The sequence below is a fragment of the Miscanthus floridulus genome, chromosome 6 (assembly GCF_019320115.1).
Source record: "Miscanthus floridulus cultivar M001 chromosome 6, ASM1932011v1, whole genome shotgun sequence".
Lineage (NCBI taxonomy): Eukaryota > Viridiplantae > Streptophyta > Magnoliopsida > Poales > Poaceae > Miscanthus > Miscanthus floridulus.
Window position 1 is genome coordinate 96,716,819 of NC_089585.1, and position 22,942 is coordinate 96,739,760.

General features: G+C 44.8%; 1 protein-coding gene across 1 annotated transcript; it reads left to right on the plus strand.

Annotated features, from left to right (window-relative positions):
• The first annotated feature begins 699 nt into the window (after positions 1-699).
• Positions 700-3,375, plus strand: LOC136458719 (transcription initiation factor TFIID subunit 11). Its single transcript, XM_066458645.1, has 4 exons — positions 700-1,108; positions 1,764-1,851; positions 2,530-2,633; positions 2,948-3,375. Exons 1-4 carry the CDS (start codon positions 792-794, stop codon positions 3,069-3,071), a joined length of 633 nt encoding a protein of 210 aa, XP_066314742.1. The 5' UTR covers positions 700-791; the 3' UTR covers positions 3,072-3,375.
• The last annotated feature ends 19,567 nt before the right edge of the window (positions 3,376-22,942 follow it).

A 22,942-nucleotide genomic window follows, 5' to 3' on the forward strand; every position in this document is an offset into this window, starting at 1 on the left:
GCAGCGAGACGGTACGGTACAGAGTATCACGATCGCCACGGCGTCAGATCAGAAGCGTGCCAAATGGCCAACACGGAGGATGATAGCACAGGCACACTGGTAGGTGTGGATGTGGATGTTGGATGGTCGCGCAGTTGGACTATGGGCCGGGTGAGATCTTCATAGCATCTGGATGTGGTGGTTCTTGGTTACTTGGTTACCTTTGCCGTACACTAATAAAACATCATCATTGTGTTATGTAAGCACTAGCAATTAGAATATTCCACCTGTGTGGTTACGTTAGTGGTTGTAGTGGTTCTTTTTTTTATGAGAAACTAGTGGTTATACATAGTGGATGCACTGTCGTCGATTTGTTGACATAAAGCCTCGTGGGCTAGCCTCTCATCCATATTCCGTAGCATCCGCGATCCAGCCCAATAGTTAGTTAGTTTTTCTGAAAGGGAGCCCATAGTTAGTTACTACCACGTCATCAGCCCACTGAGCACCGCGTCCGTTTCCGAGCACTGCGGGCCTAACCCATCGAAACAACTAAGAGGCCCAACACCAACCGCGCCATACCGGATGCCGGCTTGGATCCAAAGCTACGGGCAAAGTTTCCGTCCATAAAAACTGACGCGCGCGAACGAAAGCCCCCGACGCCCGCCCGCCTAGGCCCAGCCAGCCTGCCGAGTGCCGACCCCAAGAGTCCAGCCGACCCAGCACTTCCCCGTTCCGCCCTCGTCCCCTCTTCAGTCTTCTCTGCATCCGTTCCCCGGCCTCTCGCGCATCCACCGCCACGCGCCGCGTCTTCCATGAAGGACCCGTTCGAGGCGGCCGTCGAGGAGCAGGACTCGCCGCCGGAGTCGCCGGCGCTGCCTGAGGAGGAACCCGGCGCCGCGGGCCCCGCGGACGACCCCGAGGACTACGACGGCGGCCCGCCCCCGCGCCAGCCGTCGGCCCCGGCGTCGCACGCAGCCGCAGCCGCCGCCGCCGCCGCCGCGGCCAAGGCCAAGGGCCGGGTCCAGAGGGAGCAGCAGGAGGATGACGACGACGAGGAGGACCATATGGAGGTCGACCTCGAGAAGCTTCCCAGCAGCACTGGCGACCCCGACAAGCTCGCCAAGATGAAGTTCGTGCCTGGTTATGCCTTGCCTGTTCAATTTTTTAATCTAGCAAATGACACTGCCTTGCTATCTGTACAAATTCGCTGGTTCTTCAATTGGAATAATTCTCTGAGGAGTAGATATGCGTTTAGGGGACTGCAAACCAGCGAACCCTAATTCTGCCAATGTTAACCACGCAGATCAATAACGATCCAAAGCAAATGAGTGGCCATTCCTTGCCTTATTGCTGGTGGTTTTTCGTTGATTTTCGGTAATCCTAGTTGTGCTTTCTTAGATAAATATAAACAAATAGGTGTGATTGCGGATCACTGGATCAGCAAGTTGGCGAGCCCTTACTCTGCTTTTGTTTAACACACAGAAACCAATTACACATAACAAAACTAGCAGCTGTCAATTGAATCATTCTACCAGGTCAATATTAGTGTTAGCATCATTTGCCCTTATCTTTTGTATGAGTGTCTGATAGTAGGCTTGTTTCCATGATCGTCTTGTATTTAGAAAGTTATTTTTCAGAATTACTACTATGTACTGGCTGTTGCTGAGAAAAATATCATGGTTCACACCTGTAATTTATATTCCCTAGTACATAAAAAGTATTCATACTTTCTTATGATTGAATACTAAATTCTATGTCTATGTTCTAACTGTGTCCTTTGTCAGTGCTATACTGTCCCAATTTACAGAACAGCAGATGAACCGTTATGAGTCATTCCGAAGATCTGGATTTCAGAAATCTAACATGAAAAGGGTATGGCTTCACTTATTAATCATATAAATTGTAGGGAAAATGCAAAGACCCACCTACAAGCTAGGGGGTTTCAAATACCCACCTACACCTCCCTTCCTTACACATAACACTTGTAGGTGTGAGACCGTAAGGAATTGAGATGCTAGTGGATAATTGAACTTTGAAATCCCCTGACTTGTAGGCGAGTCTTTTCTGTTTTCCCTAAATTAAATTATCTAACCTCATGCATTATTTATATCTGTCCCAGTATTCCTCAATGATTGAATTTGTAAATGAATATATGCACATAGAACAGATATTTTATCTTGTCGAATGCATTATTAATGGTAGTATCTTAAGCCAAATTAGTGCTATCTGCTAAAGCAAATATCTATTTTTTTCACTCCAAGTCATGGAAAATTACTTTGCTCTATATGCCTTATATGAAACATACTAAGATGGCCATGTATGTCACATGTATTGATTTTTATTTCCTATAAAAGTGCTTGGATAACAACTTGGTGGGTAGTTTTTAGCTTGATTTCTTCATCATGCTTTACTCTTGAAAATTTTATGCCCATACCAATTAATAAGTAGGATAGAGGGTGTGCCAATAACAAATTTTAATCTTTTTGTCATGTATTTGCTATTCAGTAACTCAAATCAGTCAGTGTTGATCCATATTGTGTTTACTTACAGCTATTGGTAGGCATCACTGGAAGTCAGAAGATTTCTATCCCTACATCAATTGTGGTATCAGGAATAGCAAAAATGTTTGTTGGTGAGCTAATTGAAACAGGCAAGTTCAGAATAGTCGTGTTGTTTACTTTGTTTCTATGGAATCCAATCTGCTACGGGGTTGGGTTGCTGAATTGTATATTTTGTACTTTGTCTAAGCATGATAACCAACATCCGACTGTAATCTTAACTAGTATGATTTTGTGTTTTAGTTTGGCTTCTGTTTCTGTTCGTAATTAGAGGTCATTTTTCTTCTTTCCACCTCACTATGATACAAGGAACTTGCTAGCAGAATTTGTAGGTTTCAACAAAAGTCTTCAGGATGGCTTTCTTGATTGTTGTTTTCACCTAGCAATTTCATTGTGTGTATTGCAGCAAGAGTAGTTATGACTGAGAGGAAGGATTCAGGACCCATTAGGCCTTGCCACATCAGGGAAGCATACAGAAGATTGAAGCTTGAAGGGAAGATCCCACGGCGATCTGTTCCTAGGCTCTTCCGCTAGAATTGAAGCATGTATATGTACACATCAGTCAGGAGTCAGGACAGATGCGGAACAATGCGTTTTCCCATGTAACTGCAAATATCGTCATATGTACCCTGAAAACCTGTGTACTATAAAGTAAGGCCCCCATTTGGCAGGGTTTCTGGCTCCAGTTTGTTGCAGTTTCTGGACAGAAACCTGACCACTCACAGTTTCTGTAGAGAAATCCTGCCAAATGGCATCTCATCTTTAGAGACGGAATGAGAAAGGTAAAATGGGGGCCTAAATCCCTGCCACGGGACCGAAATCGCCTGGGTTTGTTATCTGTACTGACTGTGATTGCGCAGAATCTGATTTCCATGCTCTATTTGGATGCATTTGAGTCGGGTAGCGTGCTGTTGTTCACATTATATATGCCTTTTCAGTACTAGAGATCGGCTGTTACCATTTCGTTGCTGCTCTTAATGGTACATTGCGCGAATTGCCCCAGTTTCTCTTCAATTTGGACTGGCAATTCGTTATGACAAGGGTCTCAGACAGGATGCACTGCTTCCAAGATAACTAGACCATGCCCAAATGCAATTTTTGACTTGCCGATGTGATACTAGCTGCTGAAGTGCTGAACAATAGGGTAGCTCCATTCTGACTTTCTGAGATTCCTTGGGCCGAGATCACGGCAGATCCGCCCGGGGGTTAGTTCGATGAGATAATGGCGGGCAAGCGAAATCGCCGGAATCGGCCGAAGCACAGAGGAACCTCTGGCCCCTTTACTGTATTAGTTCAGATAAATGTCGATGAGTCTTACAGCACACAGTTCTGGGATATAAGGCATCCAGCCTACTGCCCGAAGGGCCCACATGTCATAGTCTAACTATTACATAAATGTGAAATAGAATCGCTGTTCTGGGATACGCCTTCTCTGGTTGCCGCCTTCAGGTCTGGGGTGTGACAGCTCCCCCCGCTGAAGAACCGGCTTGCCCCCAAGCCGGAGCCTCTGGAAATAGTCGTTTGACGACGTAGTAGTCTTCCCATGTCGCCGAAGCATCTGGTAACCCTGTCCAAGACAAGAGAACTTGAGGAACTGCTGTATTACCTTTCTTCACCAGGCGTCGATCCAGAATGCGCTCTGCACTGGCTTGCAGATCAGTTGTGACTGGCAGATTAGTGAATACTGGAGTATGATCTGGAGTGAATGGCTTGAGTTGTGAGATATGTAATACGGGGTGAATGGTGCTGTCTGCTAGCAATTCAAGTTTGTAAGCCACCTTGCCAATTCGCTCCAAGACTGTTGTCGGTGTTTTATAAATCGGACTAGTAAACTTATACGATTGCCGCGCTGCTCTAGGAAGACGATAGTAGCATCCAATAGACACGAGGATTTATACTGGTTCAGGCCGGAGCCCTACGTCCAGTCTCAGAGATGATCGAGTGCGTGTTCCTCACTTGAATGCTCTGAAGTTCTTACAATGGGGGTGCAAGAATGGTGGAAGAGATGAAAGGACCTATGCTAGGCGAAGGGCTGCCCGAAGAGAAGCTCCGGGAGCCCTACTACAATGGTGAATGAATGAAATGGTAGAGGATGTGAATCGTCTCCCGAGATGGGTGCCCTGGCTACCCTTATATAGAGTTCGGGGCTAGGGCTTATGCAAAGAGAAGGTTCTCCCGACCGAAGGGCCGAGAGCCTGAGGGAGGGCCTAGCTAACTTGGCTTGCAAGCCACGTCGTCTTCTGGTGCACGGCCGGTCGTGGCTATCGTCATGGTCTTCTGGCCATGTTGCGGTAGGGTGTGATGTGGCGCTACTGTGCCGGTCGTAGCGGCACTGTAGCCTCGATGGCGGTTCGTCAGCTGTGCTGTGCAACGCGGTGTCCGTCGTGGCATTCGTCATTGTCTCCGGGTTCCTAGGGTCGTCGTACCCAAAGTAGGTAGCTACCCTGGGTCGTCGATCGCTTGGTCGCTTTGCGGGGCTGAGGGCCTCGACCCCTATCATCGGGGTTGGGGCACTCTGCCGGTCTAGATGGCCTTTTCATCGAGCCCCTTGTCATGGATCCCCATCCCGTAGTGGGTGGGATCGTACAAGCGTCTAGTCGGTCCATATTTGGACGGTGGGTGTCGTACCCATTGCCATCGTGGTGAGATGTTGTCTTGTCGGTGCGGCATAGCTCATGGATGGTGTCTGACCGGGTCGAGGTGACTGTCGTCCCCTTGGTCCTTACGGGGTTAGTGCGGCATGCTTGCTCTTGTTAGAGCAGGCGCGCCTAGCGACGCTCGACCTCCCCCCATCCCTCCCGGGGGTCGTGACGGGGAGAGGTCGTGCATCTTGTGAGCGTTGTGTGCTAAGGCAAATGGAAGGGGTCGGGGATGACCCAGCCCTGGCGCTTTGCCCACTCCGCTCGGCTTTCATTGGGCCTCGGTCGTTCAGGCCTTTGTTAGCCATTGTGTTGCGAGCCGCGCGGCTTGCTTAACTAATCGGTGTCTTGAGAGACCCCGGGTTTACAACCCCGACAGTAGCCCCCAAATGATGGTACACGCGTGCGTTAGAGCGTGGGTTCGTGGTCGTTGAGCTTTGTCAGGACGTCCTGATGATGCAGTACGTGGCCACCGAGCCTTGCTGTGTTAGTGCGTGTTGGTATATTTAACGCACATAGATAAATCCGCAAGCGCACGGATACCGTTGTAGCTTTCACCCGGAAGTATTCCAAGTATCGTATCCATAGGGAAACGTGTGAGAGTAACTACGTCTAACTTAACTCAGAGTAGCAACAAGACTTAAGATAATAGGAGTATAGAGGAGATCACAAAGGTCTTCTAGCTCTAACTTCGGTAAGCTAGGTCTTCTATTGTTCAACTAGGGATATTACTAAGGGAAGCACAAGGAGAGTATGTTTCCTATAGTAACTAAATCCTGCTAAGCCTACAAACGGGAGGTGGACTACAGAGGATTCAACGAGGCTATAAGATTCATCCTCGCAATCTACCACCGATCCAGAATGTAGGGTACATCCACGGGTAACCCGGTCTAAGCACCACGCTTACACCTACAATTACTGCTTTAACCTAGAGCGTCCTATATATTAAAGCACTCAAAGAGTTGTGAACCTGATGAGCAATATAAATATGATGCTTACTTGAATTAGAAGTTGATTACCAGAGAATCCTCAGAAGCAAGCTCAAGTAGAACTTGACTCTGCCAGGTGTCGGGGACCTAATACTAGGGTACCCAATGAGGTGGAGCTAATAACCATCAAACGTTGATGCTCTCAAACAGACAAGAACGCAACTGCACTTCTTGTCCATACGACCGCGCCTCGCCCGACCCCCGAGGGCTGGAATCCACCTCGCTCGACCCCCAAGGGCTAGACTCCGCCTCGCCCGACGTCTGGGGGTAGACCCCGCCTCGCCCGACGGCTGAGGGCTGGCTCCACCTCGCCCGACGACTAAGGGCTTGCTCCGCCTCGCCCGACGGTTGAGGGCTGCCCCCGCCTCATCCGACCCCCGAGGGCTGGACTCCACCTCGCCCGACCCCCAAGGGCTAGACTCCGCCTCGCCCGACGGCTGAGGGCTGACCCCGCCTAGCCCGACGACTAAGGGCTGGCTCCGCCTCGCCCGACGACCAGGGACAGGCCTCGCCTCACCCGACCCCCGGAGGCAGACTCCGCCTCGCCCGACGTCCTGGGGCTGGCTCCGCCTCGGCTGACGACTGCACCCTGCTCCTTCATAATGATGAGCACAGGGTACAACAGGACATTCGAGTCAACCGCAGTACCGAGGACCATGCCCTACACGCCTGCAGGAAGGTACCGTCAGGATACGACAGGACGGGCGCTTTAAGCCCTTTCTAGCCTGACAGAGCCCAAATAGTGTTGTAGGCGCTGACTTTTGTCTTACATTGTTGTGGGCGCCGCCGTCAGCCCTTAGACACGGATCCTAACGTAAGCATACGACAACCACTACAATCTAGAAGGGAACTCACATCATCTATAGTGGTAGATGTATGGTCACTTCCTCGTCTACTCCCCGTAGGATCATAGCTTGGCTCCCTGGCACGCCGCACCGTCTGCCGATGTAGGATGGGACATACCCACTTGCTGAATGAGGCCAGGGCATGGCCCTATAAGGATCAGCGAACATGCTATCCCTGACATGGTCTGCCATGTCAGCAGGGCAGGCACAAGGGGGAAGGAAGACCTGGCTCCTTCGAAGGACCTTCTTTACCCTCTGTTTTTTCCTCTTTCTCCCATCTGTAATCCCTGCTCCCCCTTGGTCTATAAAAGGGAGGGCAGAGCACCCCACTAAGGGGATGGATCGATTCCACGCACAACACACAGCCAAGCAGCAACCGAACTCTTGGCATCCTTTCAACCTTTCCATCAGAGACTTGGGACCTATCCCTCTCTCGATCGTTTGTACCCCCTACTACGAACCTTTTTTGGTACTAATAACACGAGCAGCAGCAAACTAGACGTAGGGACATTCTGTCCAAACCAGTATAAACCTTGTGTCCTTTAGTACACCATCCAAGCCTAACGCGCAACAAATAGAAATTTACTAGTTGGTGTTTGTTCGAAACACCGACACCAGGGTACAAGCCGTAGAGAGAGCACCAACAGGTCAACATTTCCTCCAAACTCTTCCGTCACACTCTATCTCTCTATTTCTAATACAAAACTAGATCCTATGGAGGACTAATCTTCTCTTGATAGCTGGCTCTGATCCTGACGAGGAGAATATGAACTAGGGTTTTAGGATGGCTCTAGGGAGGGGGGTAGGGGCTGTTATATATAGGCCGAGGTGGAGTAGGGGGCAAGGAATCAAGATGGAGTAGGGAGCAAGGAATCGAGGTGGGGTAGGGGGCAAGGAATCGCCATGTTATCAATCCGCGTCAACTCCCCCGATCACTTTTGGATAAACCAACCTATAATCGCCTTAAAATCAATGGTGTAGATCTTGGAAATGCATACGAGGCGGCGGAGGGCGAGCGGGCTCTGTGGCAAGCCGGCCAGCCCACTTTTGTGGCCATTTGGCCCAAGCTTCGGCGTGGTGTCTTCTGGAACCTTCTAGAGTTGTCTTTCGTAGTTTTCGTGGGTTGAATGACTTGTTATCGTCGGTTTACTTGTTTAGAGTGTATGACAGTGGTCCTAGGAGCTATTTTCTAGATAAATCCTCCTGCATACAAATATTTACCAAAACTTGTAGAATCCATTAGTTTAAACCCCTATTCCTATGTTTGGTGATGGAATTAAACATATATGCAGGTTATGTTGACGGTTTATAATTGATGTTAGTGACTGTCAACAGGCTCCCCCAAGCTTAACCATTGCTAGTCCCTGAGCAAAGCCAAACTTAGTAATGGATCAGGAGTTGCTACAATGCTTTCACGCCTCAAAAGTACACATGCGTTCAATCAATAATGCTCTTTCGGATTAGAATAAACTGATCTGACTTTCATACTTACCCATATTACCTTCAACCATGGGGCTTCTTAGCCTTCACTTAGGTCTTGACCAATTGAAAGATAGAATGATCAAGTCAAGCACTATGTCTCAAGTTCATTGTTCCACCATTGTTCTAGAGTTTTTATAAGTTTTCAAAATAAAACTCAGAGATTCCTTTGTATGACACTCCCAAGTCTCTCAATATATATGGTATTTGTGGATCCTCACCAAGGCAATGAAGATGTTATGCCTTTTTCTCTTCCTACCACTAAGGCTTATGTGGAGTTCATAGGTAGGGAGAAAGCTAGAACATACTTGCAATGCATATATTGTAAAGTCAAACAACGAATCCAAAGAGAGTTGAGTTATACAATCAAATTAAGATGTGCATGTGTGTGGATGTATGGTGGATATATATGGTGGCTAAACCTAATTCTACTTTGCTCCTTGAAAACTGATCTATCTTTTAAAACTTGGAAACATTTGCTAGAGAACAGAGGCTATCTTATTCATCTTTTTTTCAGGCAAGCATCTGAGTACTCATTGTTTTAGATATCTCGGACACTTGTCCATTTTTTTCTCAACTCTTTTTTTTCTTCTTCTTTTTTTATGAATGACTTTTGCATAGCCCCATGCCTCTTTTCTGCAACAAAAACTTTTGAGAGATAGCAACAAGAACTTGGAGCATTTATTTGGTGGATGGAAAACCTAACAAACATGTTTTTGTGTGCACTCCCAGTGTAGGAGTGGAACATTTTTGGGTGGATCTAGATGGAAAGCATGTTTTTGCGTACTCCTAGTGTAGGAGCAGCAGATATATGTGGTGTGTACGTGATCTTGATTTTAAGAGCATGACAAATCTCTCATAAGGGTCAACAAAGCTTAACAAAACTCAATACAAAAGCAAGCAGCATATATGTGGAAGTTTTCCTAGCCTATGTAGGGCTCTGGTGGGAGTTCAAGCTTTTCATACAGGAACTCATCATGTAGCATTTTTGTGTTTTTCAAAAGATAAATCTCCAGAACTTTAGTGTCACTTGGAACAAGATAAATAGCAGTTCAGACCTTCTCATATCATATCTGTCAATTACCTAGACTTAGATCAAGCATATGTTACCCACGAGTTTCAAGTTCAGAGTAAATCTTTATATCAAAATAATCTTATTCAAAACTCGAGAGAATTCAAGGCTGAAAACTAGGTACTTGAAAGAAATTACAACAGAGCAACTATTCATCATTTCCATTTAAGAGATTATTCTGAGTCCTCTTTATTTTATTCAGCTCTTAAAAATAAATTAAAGCAAACTAGATACAAACCTTTCCATTTTAGACCACACATTATTACTATAGCTATATATATATTTATTATGAGGATAACTTTATATTTCGTTTCATTCATCATTTTTAACTATTTAAAAGAAACTAAAAATTAAAAACAAAAGGGAAAGAATACTTACCTAGATACACAGGAGTGCTTCTCCCCCAAGCTAGCTCTTTCGGTGAGGGTTCGGTGTTGTAAGTCCTTCGAACCAGACTTCTCCTTGTGAAGTTCATTGATCAAGTACCTCGGTTCGCTCTGAAGACGAGGATTCTTGTGACGACGCCTCTAATGGTGATGTTACCGTCTTCCGCCAAACCCGCCTTGGTTTTGAGTTTTGATTTTGGTTTGACAGGTTTAGAACTTTTCACTTGTAGAAATTCGGGGAATCAACCAATTCCCAACTCTTTGCTCAAAGTGTGTCCTGCTCATAAAAACAAGGTAGAGATGAAGTGCATGGGCTCTGTTGGTGGGAAAACACCAACAGAACCAAAACTTTACTTATTCTTCTCTAACCTTAGGCACATTGAACAAGATGAAGTTGATGTTATGTGCTTTGTTCAATTATAACATAGGTGGTAAGATCAGAAGGTTGAGCATGAATGTAGCATTTAAGTTCATTTGGCATAAAAGATTGAGTTGTGCATAATGTATCAATCTTTACATGATTATGACTATCATCTTCTAGACATAAGATGTGCACTTTCAGCTTATTTGGTTAAGACTATGGTCACAAGAGAGTGATGCTAGGAACAAGCTTGAAGAACTAAACATGTTGAGTTAATCAGGTTGGATCAAGTAGAATTTGTAACTCAAACATGTTTGTTTCTTATTTGTGTGCCTATCAGAATCAAGGAAAAACTTCTTAAATGATGACCATTTACCTTAGGAGATTACCTTTGTCATTGAAGCGTGATGTCACCATATGACGAAGGATAGATGACTCGTGATGGTCCTTCCCTTTTGCTTGAAGTTTTCCTTGTTTGGCTAGCCTCACAGTACGAGTTGTTCATGAGCTTCTTGTGTCCTAGACTGCACCTTTTTCTTCTCATTCTTTTGTCATGCCATCTTTCTGCTCTTCAATCTTGCCATTTTGTTGGACCTTCCGCTTCACTCATTGTTTCATGTCTGCAAAGGATTAGTGGGCAACACATACTCAAAGGATTGTACTATGGTTTGTTGTCCCTAAATTTTGTGAATTGCTTCCATTCTAATGAAAAGATGGTTTTGGGATTACTTTTAACATAGAGATCATGTTTTATACAAGCAAGGCTCAAGGCAAAGGTAACTTGCAACAAAAGACAAAGTGAATGAACATTGGTACTTACAGTGCTTTTGTCTGCCTTCTTTGTGCAAAGTTATTGGAGTTCATTATGTGCCTTTCTTCATCTCCGATTTGAATTCATCTCGTGACTTACCCAAATTGAATTGAGAGTTTCATGTAGGGGTTAGTCTAACAAAATGACCAGTATCTATTGTGACAGAACCGCCCAATTTATACAAGATCAAGTACGGCTGTCCCCGTTTAGCACGTTGACACACACATACTTTCACTTATATAAACCCGGTAGTCCGCCGAGTGTCACGAAGGACCTCGGTAAATCAACATCACAACCAAGATCGTATGATTAAGCAAATACACATCACATACGTAGAGTTGCAGTGGAAATAATATTACAAATGGGTTCACAAATAATAGTACAAGTTTGGGTTTCAAAACCGATTATTGAAAACAACATAGCTTTCAAATGATTACATTAATATAAGTTCCAAATACATTGCTAGCCTAAGTGACATCCTCTGACAAAAGCATATAGATGAGAAATAAATATAGAGTCACCGAGCCCATCGGTGGTTAGCCACCATCTTCAGCAGGCCAAGAACTTCACCTGCAACATGGTGGGATAAACCCTGAGTACTCGAATGTACTCAGCTAGACTTACCCGTCATAAACCAGAAATAAAGTGACACCAAGGAGTATGTAAGGCTTTATAGGTGGAGCTAGCTGGACAACCTCTTTGCATAAAAGCTTGAGTAATCATTAGCATTATTAACCTGTACTAGCAGTGACTTTTAGCCATTTCCTACCATCTATATTAGCACATGTACTAATCAATCACTTGATTAAGTTGCAAACAATAATAATCATATCAGGTATTTCATGGCTCATTATCATTATCATCATCATCATCATCATTTAACCATATCTTTAAATTTAGTGAATCTACGTTGTCGCTGCTCAGTCAAGTTCTCACTATCCGGGAGAGACAACGATTCAAATCGATTCCTATCCAGCTAGAGGGGTATTCCTAACACAAACCCTGCTTCCCCCGTTAGGGTCGTAATCAAGTCACCTTTGGTACAACTCCGGAGTCGCGGGTCCGGACAGCGCCGCATCCTCAAGGGTGACACTCTGCCAAGAAGTGCATGACTTTTAAACACCTGACCCCTTGGACTCACGCCAATGTCCCCAAGCACATCCTTACTGCCTCCCGAATGCACACGACCCCCTGATTCCCGGCCTGAGTCGAACTACTAGGCTTCGCGGTCGGAAGGACTTATCCGGCCAGCTAAGTGTTAGGCTACGTTCAACATTACATGAGGATGTATAGCGAATCAGTCCTTAAACGACATAGACGGGGATAGATTCACACCCAAGACCTCCATGCCTTGTTGCTGCACTACCGTCATCCCATCCGGTCTCTTTTCATTATTAACCCATGGTTCTTTTTCACGATAGCAAATATAGCCAACCATGACCAGAGCTCATCCTACATCTCATAGGTGACAGGAAATCACCTGACTTCTACCGGTCTAAGCATAGCTAAGCATCATTCGATCCTACACTTAATTAGGATTCATAGGATTTTATCTAGACAAGGTAAGGATATAATGCAACAATTGGTTCCAACCAATTTCTATACTTAATGCATCATCAATAATAAAAGATACTCAAGATATTTGTAAAAACATGGGAGACTTAGAATGCTCTAGGGCTTGCCTGGGATCCCACACAAGGTTAGTGTTTGTTAGATGACACTCGCTTGGTGAGTACCTCCCATCCTAGCACTTGTCCATTCCTTCAATCTTCGGGATAGGTCCACCATACACCGTCTTTGGGTTCGGCTCCAACATCCCGTCCTTCACGTGATTCATCTAGCGTACCTAGATGAGATGCAAGATGCAAGTGCATGAATATGAAGAATGGTAATATGAGATGCATCACATAATAGCATTCAAGGCAAACATAAGACCATGCAAGACATAGGCACCTAGAGTTATTTAACTAAACATCACACAACCTATTATAAAGGGATAGTAAGCATATTAGGCATAGCACACAAGTGAACTTAAGCTCAGACATTGCACACATTCATTAATCAAGAACTAACCAACATGTTTAGCCAAAACAAGAGGAAGCTAAGGCAATCACCTAGCACATGTATAGAAATCTAGACAGCAGCACAACAGTCACTTGTTTTATCCATAACTGGAGATATAAGCATCCAACAAGGGTGACCCTAGACTTTATGGAAAGCTAATGAAATTTCCTACAACATTGTTATTATTACCAAAATCTCATTCCAAATCTAACCAGGTCAACCATGCCAATGTTTTAGATCTGCCCAGAACTAGGACAGAAAAGTAGTAGTACTTTCAAAAATGTAAAACTAGAGTTACAGACATCAAACAAGCATGAACATTAACTTTCTAGAAATCTTATTAAATTATCTAAAACATGTTTATTATCACCATAAGGTGATTCTACCATTAACAAGGTCAATCAAATACAATTGAGCACCTCTATCCAGACTTGAACAGATTCTGCCATGCAACTTCGCAAGCTTATAATTGGACCTCTACAACACCAAAAGGGATGATCTTTAACAATTTGGAAAGATCATGAAAGGCACTACACTTGTTCTATTATATCTAAGACATGATTCAAAGCGTAGCTAAGTCAAACAAGACAATCATTCAGATCTCTACAGAGAGCATGCAAAATCTGATAATGAACTTACAAAATCTATAGCTCCTAAATTATCAGGCCTATGTCCATGCAATTTGAACGCAAGCAAGATTATGAAATCAACTACAACTTTGGTATTCACTACAACCACAGCAAACATAATTTACACCACAAAAATGATTGCACAAGAAAAACTGCAAATGTAGCCCAACAACAGTGGTACAGAAAACTGATAGGAACTTCAGAGAAGCATAACTGGAGTTGTAGACCTCCAACAATCATGAATCATAACTTTTTGAAAATATTATGAAGTTACCTAAAACTTTCTTATTCTCATATTAAGATGATTCTATAGTTAGAAGGGTCAATTAATCCAATAATTGCATCTCTATCAAAAACATAGACAAAAACTGACATACCACTTTAAACAGCTATAACTAGAGTTCTACATGTCCAATAAATGTGGTTCTAGACTTTTTGGAAATCTGAGAAAATTATAAACGACTTTGTTATAAACACCTAAAGCTAACTCTACTACTAAAAAGTCCCCACAGTACCAACAAGGCAACCCTGTCTCAGTTTGGGAAGAAACAACCATAGACATTTAAGCAACTATAACTAAAAATCTACTTAACCAAAAATTATGATATTTAGCTTTTTGGAAAGCTTAAGAAAAGTACTACAACTCATGTGTTGTCATAAAGTCATGATTCATAACTTAACTGAGCCAATTAATTCAAACATGCAGGCCTATTCAGAATAGGAACAAGGCAATACAGGGCATTTCTTATTTTTATAGATCTTAAACTATCAAGCCTAAAATCCTGAAATTTTTACCATACATCAATCCTCACCTGGTTAGCACTCCATAAAAATTTCATATTTATTTGAGCACAACAACTACATTTATTAAAAACCTAACTACATAAATCTATTTTTACAGCAAAATATTTAAACTAAAACATGCCATATTATAGATCTACTGCATAGAAAATTTCACAAGGATTCCAAAAAGTACTTATTTACTATTTTACGATATTTATACTAATTACTATGAATTTTCAAACTTGATCATACAAATCTGCATAAATCAAAGAAAAGACATGTAAATCTTGCATCGGAGACCCTGAAGTTTCCACAAATTAAACTCCGGCGAAGAGGTCCTTATGAGCACTATTCACATGAGTCACTACTTCGTAGAAAGATACTTCCCTTTTCTTGAATTGTTGCGCCACGTCCCTGTCGCGAGTTGGGAGCAGGGAGGACAGCGGGGAGGATCGGCCGGCGGCCCAACGGCGACGAGGAGTGGCGACGAAGCACACATGGGCCCGTGTGCACCGGTGCATGGCTTTAGCACGGCCTACGGTGGCCTACAGTGGCCCAGCCATGCACGGTTGTCGATGGCGACAGGCAGCTAGCGACGGCGGCCATGGCGCGGTCGGCTACGACAGTGGATTAAGGAGCGACTGAGGTGGAGGCAAATGGGAGCTACAAGGACGCTCGGCAGAGGAGGACGTCAGTGGCAAAGGAGCTCCCTCGACGGCCATGCTTGAGCTCGTGGCGGCATCCATGGCGGCCACATCCTGGAGCGCGAGCGCGGCGCCAGAGAGCGAGGGAGGGAGAGTGGAGAGGGCAGGAGAACAGGGCTCGGGCTCGGCTTCACCAAGTGACACGCGACGGCGAGGTGGCGAACGGGCGCAGCACAGAGGAGCCACGTGGCATGAGCAGTCTGTGACAGTCGGCCATAGAAATACAAATTCAAAATTATGAAGGAGCAGCAATACTATCTCAAAACTACGCCTGAAATCTCAATCTTCTTTCCTTCATATCTCCTAAACCAGTTAGTTTTGGCACAAGCTGTATTAATCAAAGTTGTAGACCTATGCGACCTCTCCAACTTTTCTTAAAGCGTTAAAGTCTGATTCGGCCTGATTGGAGAGATACAAGGCTCCAAAGCGGGGTACACGAAAACTGAAATCTCAGTTTCAGTCCATTAGGGACTTAGCCAAATTTTTAGCTCTAGAAACAACAATACAATCATTTTTGGAGGGCATGATAGACTAATTTAGAAGGTAAACTAGCTCCTGATCCAAAAATAAAGTTTGTTCTACTCCACTCAAACTTCAACTTTTCTTTAAGGTGCAACTCCCTGCAAGCAATGTAAGCAATTGGTCAACACCGGTTAAAGTAGCATCACGGTAAAGCTTAAATTACCCTTTTTGATCTATTGGAGCATTTTTTGGCCACTTGCTCAACAAGAACCCTTTATGACTTTTGTTGTAGAGTTCAATTAGAGTCATTTGGGCAAGGTAGCAAGGTTTGGTTGATGACCCATAATTCCATTCACTTAATAGCGCAATTCAAGCAAGAATGTAACTCATCATTTCATGTGACTTTTTAATTCCGAACTTCATGAAACTTTTCCACTGGTCAAGATGGATGCATGTTGATATAATGTACATGTAATGAGCTTGTTTAACATTACTCTTGCATAATCTTAACAAGGGTCCACATGTAAGCAAAGGTCCGTTGTTCAAGTTTAAGTTGGAGCTCACTCTTGTAGATTTGATCTTTCACCACTTAACATGTCATGGTTGAGCTCAACTGGTAACAAACACCTGAGGTGTTACATCTACTATAGCATATTCTTAGTTCAAAAATCAACCTAGACACCATGTCTAATTTGTTTTAGGAAGGCATTTTAACCTAAGCACCACGCTTAATTTAAAAGCCTTTGGAAGTAAAATCAGTACATCTTTTGGTTCAAGAATCAAACTAGACACCTCGTCTAATTTAACTTAGGAAAACAGTTTAAACTAAGCACCATGCCTAATTCAAAAAGGTGTATGAAAATACTCCATACCTTAAGCATACTATAGTAAACAAGGTAGCATGAAAGCATTATAGAGATTTATTTAATTGGAGATGAAAGAACATGATTGTTATTTAGCAAATTGAGCATGGCTTAAAGGTAGAGACAACCAAAATAATTTAGCAACATGGCATAGGATTTTTCAGAGAAGTTCATCCCCCACACTTGAATTTTGCAAGGCAAAATCAAGTTTGGATGGATGTGATTTAATGTTGCATGGTGATTGGTTGGACATACTTAGCGTCGTCATCCTTCATTCTTTTTGCTTCAAACCTAGAATGGTTAGTGACAAAAATACCCAAAGGAATATTTTCACAATTATATTCTATGCTCATTTCACAAGGGTATCATAGTAAAAGAAGAAAACTCATATTTTCTCCTGAAAGTGCTTGTTTTAGGACAGAAGCTCGTCCTTGGAAAACCTTTGAATTGTGTTTAAAATTGGTGAAGTGGTTTCCCCTCCAACGCCAACCTTCATGTACCTATCTCAAGATTCATGCAACGAGATTTATAATATTTATGATAAACATATGCATCTACAACTACCTTTTCAAAAAAATTAGGAAGAGAAAGTATAAGGGGGTTGAAGATCTCATGTGTGGCAATGTTAGAGAGACCAATTGATGCAGGAGATTTCTCATGTGAGCATGGATTCGATGAGGTCTTCATGAAGTAGCTTCCATGCTTGTCTATGCCATCTTCCTTTTCAATCTCCAAGGGTGTTTCTTCATGAATGTCCATAGGCGAAAACTTTGTCTCCATCATTATATGCTTATGACATTCATTGGACGTTTCATTGTCTAGGATTTCCCATGGATTGGTGACTCTCAGGTTGATCTCATCTAAGGCCTCCTCCAAACTTGGGTGAGTCATGTTTATTAAAGAAATTAATTTAAGCTCACCATTTAGTTCTAAGCCAAATTTGGATTCTACCCATAAGGCTTCATCCTTGTCCATCCATTCTTTAGTAAGGGCATATGAGTTCTTAATACATTCCAGCCATTGTCATTTCTCTTCTTGGTCATCCTTGTGGCCTTCACGACTCCTATGTTTTGGGTGTCTTAGTAGATTTCTAGGATCATCATGAGTCTCAGAAAGAAGAGCATAAGAGGAGTCATCGGGGTCAAGGATAGGTTTGAATGAGACATCTAATGTGGGCATAGAAGGGGAGAGGGTAGGAATAGCTTTTAGATGGCTTAGCTCTCCTATGGGTTCACTAGACATGCCATCCTTGAATTCTTCCCAATGTCCTACATGGGAATAAGGACGCTTTCTAAGAGATCTCTTCTTGAGAGGATTTAAATTATATGCACTTGAAGGTCTCTTATGAAACTGGAAGTTTAAGCTTTTCCCAAAATCAACATAAAAAAGATCATCCTCACAAGAAATTTCAAAAGGTTGAATTTCTACTTCCTTTGGAGGATTTGGATTTTGGGGTATCGATGGTTCGAGATTGATAGCTAAATCTTGGGTTTGGACTGGTTGTGGTTTGGCTATGAAAACTTTCTCTTCTTGTTCAGGAGATGATTCCTTGTCTTCCTTAGGGAGTTCATTATGAATGATAGTATAGGGTGTCTTTCCACTAATTCTATCAAGCATAGACATTGCTTCACTAGCCGACAAATGAAGGAAAGCTCCTCTACAGGCTTCATCAAGGGTTTGCGCAAAATCCTTGCAAAGATCCATATAAAAATATTGAAAGAGCATCGGGTCTGAAAATAGTAAGGTATGGGCCAGTGGTAAGAGGTCATTAATACGATCCTATGATGTGCTAAGAGATTCTTCTTCTAATTGTCTAAAATTTAGAGCCTCTTTTCGAAGGCTGACTACTTTAGAGATGGGAAAGAAATGTAAACAAAATTTTGAGCATAACATTTCCCAATCTCCTTGCATACTTCCTATGGTTTGACTATACCAATGTTTAGCGCTTTTCGTCAAAGAGAACAAAAACAACTTCCATCTTAAGGTCTTGTTAGACATGCTAGCGATACGTAGACATGCACAAGTCTGTGCAAACTCCAATAGGTGTGAGTATGGGTTTTCATTGCCTTCTCTCGAGAAGGATTGTTCCCGAATCAATTTTATTAAACACGGGTGCAGCGCATAACCAAGTGTTAGGATAGGCTCTGAAGATTTTGGTGGCTTTAGGCTTGCGCTCGTGGGTTTAGCATATTGATAGATAGGAGTGGATTCTAAATCCATGATAAAAAAATAAAAGAAAATAAAAGATATAATGTACAAGGTTAAGCTAGGTTCGAAGTTAACTCAATGACCATTTCCCTGACAATGGCGCTAGAAAGCTTGTTGGTATATTTAATGCACACAGATAAATCCGCAAGCACATGGATACCACTGTAGCTTTCACCCAAAAGTATTCCAAGTATCGTATCCATAGGGAAATATGTGAGAGTAACTACGACTGCGCATCGACCAGATGCGCTGCTCGAGTGCACCGGACGCATCGTTCATGAATACCGGACCCATCCGGTAGGTCAACTAGAAGTGTCTGGTCGCTCCTAGACCGCCACGTGTCCAATTCAAACCAACATAGCCATTGCTGGCCACACTTGCTGACGACCGGACGCACAGACCTAGCGTTGAAATAGAAATGACTGGACGCAGAGCTGTAGTGTCTGGCCGAGTCTAGAGAGTACCCAAGGCCGATCGGACGCGTCTGTTAGAAACTGACCAGATGCTGAGCCTCAGTGTCCGGTCGAGTCCAGTAAGCACCCACGGTCGACCGGACACATCCGGTCACTCTGGACTAGACGCTGCCAGCGTCTGATCAACTATTTCACCGATCAACAACTTAGCTGATTCACACCGGACGCGTCCGGTGTGGCGACCGGACATGTTCAGTCGCTGAGTTCGTCGTTAATACCGGACGTGTCCGGTCGCTATACCGAACGCGTCCGATCACTCTATGACCAACGCGACTAACTCCTTTTTAGCTCTATATTCTTCACCCTTGCTCAAATGTGCCAACTACTAAGTGTATCACCTTGTGCACATGTGTTAGCATATTTTCACAAAAAATTTCAAGGGTGTTAGCACTCCACTAGATCCTAAATGCATATGCAATGAGTTAGAGCATGTAGTGGCACTTTGATAACCGCATTTCGATACGAGTTTCACCCCACTTAATAGTACGGCTATTGAAGCGACTCGATTTCCACGAAGGGAAATCCACAGAGTCGAAGTGTAATAAGACCATTGTAGATCATATTACCCAAATTTCCAGTTGAATACCACATCCATACAACGATAATATCATAGTACAAGTAGTGTGGAATTACATAATTTATTACATCGCCGCATTGGCGGAATCAAAAGTAGCATTCATTCAGAACAGCTTGAAGATAAGATCGCCAAACTCGAGCGTAGGAACGAACCCCTCAACCGTCAAACTCCTCGGAGCTATATTCCTCAGCAGAACCTGTGTGCCAAAATTTATCAGTACGATTTGTACTGGCCACTCCCACCCCATGAGCATTGCTTTGTGGAAGTTGGATGCAAGTTGGATATAATTAAAAAGGAACCTATAAGGCTAGGGTTTCCTATGTTCTAGCGTATCAAGTAAATAATAATAGTTGGTCAAGTTTTAACTCCATTCCCACACACATTCCACCCCATTCCCCATCCAGAGCCAGGTTTCGATCCTAGGATCGATATACCACCATCTCCACACCATCACCATACCATTGCTCAGTCGATAGGCCAACTCCCTCTCAGCACTGTCTCAAGGCCCATAGCCCCTGGCTACGACCGACACTCTCTCACGGGGGAGAAGAGAAGGACTCATCTCGCTATCTAGTTTAAGCGAAACCCAGGAAAGGTCCATAGCCAACAAGTCGACACATGTATCGATCGATCAACCATACCATCTACAGAGGTTTTACATAACCACAAGATCTGCCTTCTTCGCTGACCGTCGTCAACTAGGCTGATTCCAGTCGCTTGCTAGCCTAGGATATGCCACTCTACCATTCAGCCCTGGTACACCCCAAGTCTAGTCTGGGGCGGCTGAATCTGTGAGTCATGAGCCGGGTCCACATGGTCTCCATGAAGTCTCGGAAGGGTGTGGGGGAAATCCTCCACGCCCCGTACCTCCTTACACTGTCTGCTATCAACCTAGCAGTAGTGGCAAAATCCTACCAAGTAGTGTGGCCGTCCCGCACCATATAGCGCGAGTGGTACGTAAGACTTCCCGGTGAATCTGAGTACTAGTAAGTCCTTAGGGATGACCAAGCCAGAATGTCTTCATCAGGGTTTCCATTTACCGTGCCACCACAGCACCTCCACCCTAGGCTCCTCCTATCACAGGTTCACACCCAGGACCACCTCATATACCATTTACCCACCACAGGTATCCATTCCAGGGGTGCCTAGGTAGCACCCCACAGCAAAACTTGCCCCAAGCTCGTCATATACTCCAACTTGGTCGACACAACCCTCACCCTCCACACACCCAAGTCACACACGCAGCACTCTCCCCATAGTCCAGATAACTCCAGTTGCCACCACGCATCAATATGGTATATATATAAGCGTAGTAGAAATAATAAGCAGTAAAATATAGCAGCAAGCGTGTGACTTAGCCTAACAGCAGGGTGAGCAGGGGTAAGGTTGTGTCAAGGTAGAGGCCATCAAGTAAGCATACTACTATGCAAGTCCTATCATAGTGTGAATATAACAATGAAGTAAAGCAATAGCAGCTCTAAATTTGCCATGCGTAATAGGTGCTACGAGATTGGGTGGGATGTGGCACCTTCAGTGAAGTCGTCTCCGTACTCCTCATGGTACTCTCGGTCCTCGTCCGTCAGGTTCTCCTCCGAGTCTGCAAACGATCGCATTATAGTCGCGTTAGCGACGTCTATAGAATAGCACAAAAAGCAATGAAAATTCAAAAGAGCCAAATGCACTCAAACATGGGTACATTGCATAGAGCTCGATTTTAGATGAATTTTGGTCCTGGTCTTGTATCTTTCTGAGTTCGTATGAATTAGTTATGAATTTCCGAAGTTTCAATCATTTCTGAAAATGGGAAAAGGGCTGAATTAATATCATGCTGACACGTGTCACGCTCCTGTTGGTCCACGTGGCATGCTGACGTCAGCATGATGTCATCATCTCAGTTCTGGTACTGATAGGTGGGGGTCTTGCATGGCGGTGTCACTAACATGTGGCCCGGTCAACGGTCAATACAGGCCGGGCCCCAAACTAGGCGGTTGGGCCTGGATACGGGCTGGGCTTTGGCCTGCCACGTGGCGCGCACTGGTGCGGCCACATCGTCTTACTGGGCCACTAACGGGACATGATCCACGAGCGCAGGTGAGGCACGGTTCATGGTGAACCCGCATGTGTTGGTCCATAGACCGCAGAGCCGGTCTATGAAGGACTTGGTCCACTTACTCCTCCCCAAGGTTTGGTTCACGTGCATGACATGGTCGTGGTCGGAGCTCGGCGGAGCTGCTTGGGACGTGGTCGGTGTGATCATGGTTGGAGCTCAGCGGAGCTGCTCGGGACGTGGTCGGCGTGATCGTGGTCGGCGTGATTGTGGTCGGCGTGGTCGTGGTCGGCATGATCGTCGAGGGGAAAATCCCCTGCTCTTCCCCGACGGGGCTCCCGCCGGCAGTGAGGTCACCAGCGAGCCTCTCGGGTGGTCCTGGTGCGCGATAAGGTAGGCAAAGGCATCACTAAGCCTCGGCGAGTGTAGTGGTGGGGTCAAGGTGGCGGCTAGGGCTTCCTAGGGCTCTAGCCACGGTGATCGGCGGCATGGGTTCATCGGTGTGCATGGACAGGGCTGTAGTGGTAGCGAGAACCCAGTTGGAGGAGCGTGTAAGCTCCTCGGTCTTTCTACGGCCATGGTGGGCATGTTGAAGGAGCTCCTGGTGCTCCTAGTGGCTCCGGCCATGGTGGTGGGGGCAAAATAGAGGTGGTGGCGCTCCGACGAGGTGCGGTGCGGCAACGTAGGGCTCCGGTGGGCTTCTTCCTCGGCTAAGGTGAGTGCGGTGTGTCTCTCGTCATGGTGGAGCCAGTCAGGGTGTCAACGTCACCTTTACCGCGATGTAGAAGATGCGGTGGTCTCACCCTGGTTGTGCTCTCGGCCATGGTGAGCATGTCTGTGCAAGTGCGCTCCTGCTCCGATGTACAACGTAATGGCTAGGGTCCTCCTTTTGGCTGATGGCAGCGCGCACGGCGCGTCCTAGGTCTCGGCAAGCGTGGCCATGGTGGTCTCCCTAGCTAACCAGTTGGGCTAGGCCGGAGCTTGAAGCTTCAGCAAGGTTTTGATCATGGCGG

What these genes read in the sequence shown, in the direction of transcription:
- LOC136458719 (XM_066458645.1), top strand. Translation starts at nt 792, where the DNA reads ATGAAGGACCCGTTCGAGGCGGCCGTCGAGGAGCAGGACTCGCCGCCG. An exon ending in AGAAATCTAACATGAAAAGG is followed by an intron (nt 1,852 to 2,529) that starts GTATGGCTTCAC and finishes GTTTACTTACAG; the next exon opens with CTATTGGTAGGCATCACTGG. An exon ending in GAGCTAATTGAAACAGGCAA is followed by an intron (nt 2,634 to 2,947) that starts GTTCAGAATAGT and finishes TATTGCAGCAAG; the next exon opens with AGTAGTTATGACTGAGAGGA.